Genomic DNA, 6000 nt, shown 5'->3' with positions numbered 1-6000 from the left:
CCCGAAAAGTGAACATGTTGCATTGTTTTTTGTTGCATTGAGATTTAATTTCTTTTGATAGTATTTTTGAATACTATGCGTCTCTATACATAATTTAAATCACTTCTCCTGTTCAGTTTGTGTACTTACATACATTAAAATACGATTTTTCAAGTGTACGAATATTTATTTCCCCCCACTGTATATGAGTAAGAAAAAAGCTGTAAAGTAAATGAACAACACTGCAATCGACGTTCAGTCGTTCAGTGACTTCCATAAACACTATTGCTCCGAAATTTATTGTGAATTAAGTGAGATTACCAAAAAAAATTTCGATCGGCAGTTTGCCTCTAATTCTCTTCGCGTTTAACCAAAAATATATAATGAGAGTATTCTCACTTATTGATTGATCGAACACTACGCTATTTATGAAACAAAAATGGCCTATAATTTCAGTACTCCAGGCATTGGCGCTGATATGATCGATAAGACGAGCATGATATATTAAATCTGGCAAGATAGCAAGTCATAGACAAAGTAAATACAGTATTGAATTTCCCTTAGTATACGAGTAGAGGTTTTCTCAAGCACATATCATCCACGGGGAACATAACCTTGGTATCATTCAATAAAAAGTTGGCATTACTTGGCACAGAGAAACACGCTTCAATATGCTATCCATAGTACCATAACTTATATTATATCTATATAGAGTGCTGTAACCATTAAATTAAGTAATTGAATTTAAGTGCATCTAATTCTTCTTCATGGTCTCCTTGGCTAACTGACGACGTGTCTTCAAGCAAGAATATATTCTAAACAAATGACATCGTAAATGAATGCGAATTATATGCAACGCTAACCTCCATTGGACGCAAAGCCAGTGAATGTACAACGCGCGTCTATAGCAGGTATTTGGATATAAGTCCACCTAATGACCCGACCCCTCAGCAAATCAAGACGATGACTCCAAGTGAGACCAAAACTGACGCCGTGATAAAGATAAGCAGCCTTTTCCTCCGGCAGTAAGTGGCGTTGCCTGTCGCGCTGCCATGCGATGTCAGTAAATGGTCCTCCAAGATCAACTCAGACGAAGTCTTCCACTCCATCTCCAGCAGCTGCACTCGGCACTCTAGTAGCAGGTGACCGTTGGTAAAGAGCTGCCGGAAAGCCTTAAATGAGACGGCTCGAGACACGAGCACTCGGTTGTTGCTGCGAGTCTGCGTCGGTTGAGTCATGAATTCGTTCACGACCTGATGAGAAAATTAGGGTTCGGTACAAGCAGGAGCCGGTATGAAAAATCGGAAATTTTGCGGTATGAAAAACAATCATATCCGGTCTCATAAACAAGCGTTTATGAGACCGGATGATTACATGGAAGCTTGAATTTTTTGGTAGGGTNGGTCTGAGTGCATGCATTTCTGCTTAGATTTCAAAAACCCAAGTTCATGCATTTTAATGGACCCGATTGATTTTCGTAAACATAAAAATTAACATAGATATCTATCCACCTCAAGATCAGTTGAAATAATGATCCTCGGATCAGTTCAGTTGGTCTAAACTAATCATGGGATCAACTGATCCGGGACCAGTTGAATAACAGATCCTAACCTAGCCACTCTAAAAACAATAATAACTCAGTACTCACTGCAGTGAGCGACAGAGAGCGCATTTTCTCGTCGACGAAAACGTGAAGTCACGGACAGACAGACAGACGGACGGACGGACGGACATGGCGAGCACAATAGCGCATTTTTTTCCTAAATGAGAAAATGCGCTAAAAATAACCTACGTACCCACGACCATGAGGTTGAAGGAAGCCGTGCCGCTATGTCGTATGATGCTGTCGGGGGTGACGACGCACGAGTAGTTGCCTATTGCCTCAGGCCGCACCAGCGACAAGACGAGCTCCCGCGCCTGCTCCCTGCGCAGGCTGTCTTTGGTGCCTCCCTAGTGGCAGAAATGTATATTTTTTGTATGATATTTTGTAAAATTATGGATGCAGAGAAATTATATCGCAAGCAGAGAAATTATAATCAATTGATCGAGGAAGTTGTTTTCGAATATAATATGCCTGCACCTGCGCAGGCTGTCTTTGGTGCCTCCCTAGTGTCAGAAAATATTTTTTGTATGATATTTTGTAAAATTATGCGCGTGCATGCATATAAATAATTTTCAATAGATCGAGGAAGTTGTTTTCGGATATAATATGCCTGCATCTTGCGCAAGCCATTTTAATTTGGTGCCTCCCTAGTGGCAGAAATTTACATTATTTGCATGATATTTTGCTTAATTATGCACGAGCATGAGGAGAAATAACTTTCAATAGATCGAGATAGTTGTTTTAGGATATAATATGCCTGCACCCGGCTCAGGCTGTCTTTGGTGCCTCCCTAGTGGCAGAAATTTACATTGTTTGCATGATATTTTCTTTAATTATGCATGGGCATGCGTAGTAATAATTTTTCGAGATCGAGGTAGTCATATTCAAATATTATAGGGCTGCTTCCTGTGCCGGTTTTCTCTGGCGCCTCCTTTGTGGCAGAAATAAAACATAGCTTACTGTTATTTGGTATTTGTATTCAAATATTTTAGGTTCGAAAGATTTTAAATGAATTTATCTATACTGTCGCTAATATGAAATTATTTGTAATGTTTCCAAAAATCTAGTATACTTTTATACACGGGCATGAAAAGAAATTTTTTTTAAGACGATTGAGGTAACCGTATTCGTATATTATATGTATGAATGTTTATAAAATGAGTTTATATGCCCTGTTTTTGTCTTTAGTACTAAGCCTATATAAATTAGATGTTTCACAAATGCTTGACGCATTTAATTGTGAAAATGAGTAATCAATAATTTCATTATTTGATCGAATGGTAGAGATAGCTGTTTTTTCCTATAATGTATTGCAACAGTATGTTGATATTTGGAAAGAATTTTAATCATTTTAGTGTCGTTTTCTAAAGATATTATTCGCACTGAAGTCTTCGAATCATTGTTTGGTATCCATTGAATTTACCAATGAATAATATAATATTTATTTAGGAAAAAATTAAAATACAATTATATTATATCTATCGTATTTTCTAGTCGGTTTTTAGGCTAGAGTTTAGAGAGAACAAAGTGTGACATTGTTAAACATCTCTTTCTTGCATTCAGATTGGTTGAATGATTCAGTAAATAGTTGTATTTTTAAAGAGTACAATATAAATAATATTCACTATTTATGTGGTACAAATTCTACCTCCGTGATATCAAATTTTCCCTCATGGGTACGAAGGTATATCAGAATAAAATCAATTAATAAAATTAACGAAATTGAGGTAAATTTGAACTTGGAATAGCTATTCGGAATGATGACTGGATTCGAGGTACCGGGATTTTAGATAAATGGATTGTCAAATCATAGGAATTATTTTGCCAAGCACCGACGCGTTACCTGCTATTATGGAATACCATTTGACCCGAGCAGCAGAGCCCAAAATTAAAATTGGCGGGTTAGAATTTTACATTTTAGATATGATTGTAAACCCAGCATTAAAAACTGGAAATGCGATTTTTTTTTAAACTATTTATTCAGCCAATAATTTAATTAAATTATTTATTTAAATTTATCGTTCGTACAATAGATAGCAAGGCTTGATTAAACCCACCGATTCTACGAGTATTAAAATGTAAAGGGTAAAATTGCAAAAAGAACAAATGAATGTTGAAAAAATGCTACCTTGGCAGAGAGTTCATAGTTCCTAGTTTTATGTCACTAGTTATTCTTTTTAAACTTCCAGCCCTAAAACCGTATAAAATTATCGTAACTTCACAGAATTTTTATTTATTTATATATTATTAGAATATTGTTTTTATTTACATTATTTAAAGTTTTCTTAGCAACAAGATTTGAGAATTTAGGTGACAATCTCTCGTCGTATCTGACCTATAAAGCATTTTACTAATAAATTGCAGCGAAACTACTCGATTCAAGCTGCCTTAATTTTTTAGAGCAACGTATCTTGGCATATATGGCCGGTTGAAACTTGTTCGCTATAAATGTATGGGTAAACAACGTCACCATAAAAACTAGGGGAAAATACCAAGGGACAATGTTAACAATAAGCCATTGTTCGCTCTAAATTAATTATTTGGGAGAAGCACAGTTACGTGCAATTAGATAAGTTTGATTCACCCTTAGCCGCATGGCCTAAAATTTATGTTCGCAATTTTGAACAGCTATCACTACCCAATCACCGGTTCTAGGACCCATTTCGGCTGTTTCCTCATCGAATCTTTTTTAAGAAAATTTTTCAAAAAATTTTTATAATCCATAGGATAATCAGGTTCATAGCCCGTATTTATAATTTCAGTAGGTATCGATGAATTATTATGCCACCCAGTAAATTTAATCTAATTTTAGTTTCATACGAACTGCTGCGAGTTGATCAGGTAATCAGAGAACGCGCATCTAAACCGTCGTAGCAGGGTAGCAAGTATTAAAATTAATGTGTCGCGATGCTGCTAAGATGTTTTGAGTTAAGAATATACGAAGTACAATATTAAAATGATTATTTTGAAAGCTAAAGTATCAGAGTATGTGCAATTTTTCAAATTAAATTGCACATGCTTAGCTTGAATTAAACGTGGGTCCTTGCTGCGTTTACGCGCTCATGGAGGATGTGAATGATCAAAATTTATCAAAATTATTAAAAAAACTATCAAATTTGTTATTAATATAAAAAAATAATAGTAAAAATTTATCAAAAAATAAATAAAAATTATCAAACTAACAAAAATTTGATTATCAAACTTATTAAAAATTATCAAACTATCAAAATTTCGTTGAAATTTGATCTGAAAAGGAATTATTAAGACGGATCTTTTAGTATGGTTGAAGACTACGTTAAGAAAGAATTTGTAGTGTCATCAAGTGGCAATTAATCTAAAAATAGAAGAAGAGCTTTTTCTTGTCTCATCCACTTTCAATTTAATTGAGTTGAAATTTGGATCAACGGTTCTAAGAAGCTCATTATAGTTTTAAGAAATACAATTCATTTCTTAAGCATCGCACCGGGAAAACAAGCCTAGCAGTTGGTAAATTAATTGCATTGGGCGAGCCAAAATCAGGAAATGAGATTTAATAGTTCGAAAGTAGAATTTCTAAATCTTTGACTTCTATATTGATAGTAGTCGTACAAATGACATGGCGAAGAGCACGAAAAAAATCACTAGACTAATTGTTCTATCACTTGTGCCAATCCTGCTTGCATGCCCTGCAAATCAAATAGTCCCTCGTTGGGTTTGCGTGAGTGAAATCCAAAATTCCTGTAAAATACACCTTCATAAAACTAATCGGAATCTTTTTCAAATAATATTCATATCAATATTGGAGCGATGCCATAAGCTGGGCACCATGTTCCCCGTTATATTACAGTGCAAGCATACCATCAAATGATACAAATAAAATAGCAGTCCAAAAGCATGCAATTTCCAATTCAAAATGTCGTCGTCGTTACTCAGGAAATCCTTCAATAACAAATTTCTAGTTAAATCAACTTGTCCCTATCATCTATATTTCATATACACAACATTGGACCCAACAATAATATTAATAATATCATGCAATCATCGCAATTAATACTAATTTTGAAAATACTGTTACCATAAATAATTAAAATTTCATAAATGAAAATTATTTAAATTATCACCCATCAATAATCGTTAAAGTTTTAGAAACTTTGTCTCAAATAAAATTCAGAGCTTCTTTATATGGATCATGTGAATAAGCAACCAAATGAACGGCAGCTCCGATCGCACTGTAATTATTCAAAGGATAATCGCTTTGCATGGTCACGAATAAGTTAGTTTGAAGGGCTCCTCGTTTTAATTTCTAGCTCTGTAATTTGCGACGCTAACGAGGCAATTAGCGGCATAGCGATGATAGCGATAAATCGCCGAGCTTTGTTGTTGTTTGCGTCTAAGTTTTGTCCGTGCCAGCGCGCTTGATTGGCAATACCAGCCATTTT

General features: G+C 35.1%; 1 protein-coding gene across 1 annotated transcript in view; it reads right to left on the bottom strand.

Annotated features, from left to right (window-relative positions):
* The window catches only part of LOC125178153, a 40818-nt gene that overhangs the window by 9000 nt on the left and 25818 nt on the right, over positions 1-6000 (bottom strand). The window contains exons 4-5 of the mRNA XM_047881270.1: positions 1780-1929; positions 960-1232 (exon numbers count right to left, since the gene is read on the bottom strand). Of these exons, the coding sequence (XP_047737226.1) occupies positions 960-1232; positions 1780-1929 (423 nt within the window). The remainder of the gene's footprint in view (positions 1-959; positions 1233-1779; positions 1930-6000) is intronic.

This window comes from Hyalella azteca, unplaced genomic scaffold (genome assembly GCF_000764305.2).
Source record: "Hyalella azteca isolate HAZT.00-mixed unplaced genomic scaffold, Hazt_2.0.2 contig7503, whole genome shotgun sequence".
In the NCBI taxonomy this organism is placed as follows: Eukaryota; Metazoa; Arthropoda; class Malacostraca; order Amphipoda; family Hyalellidae; genus Hyalella; species Hyalella azteca.
The sequence above is the reverse complement of the archived record's forward strand: the minus strand, read 5'-3'. Positions and strand labels throughout refer to the sequence as shown.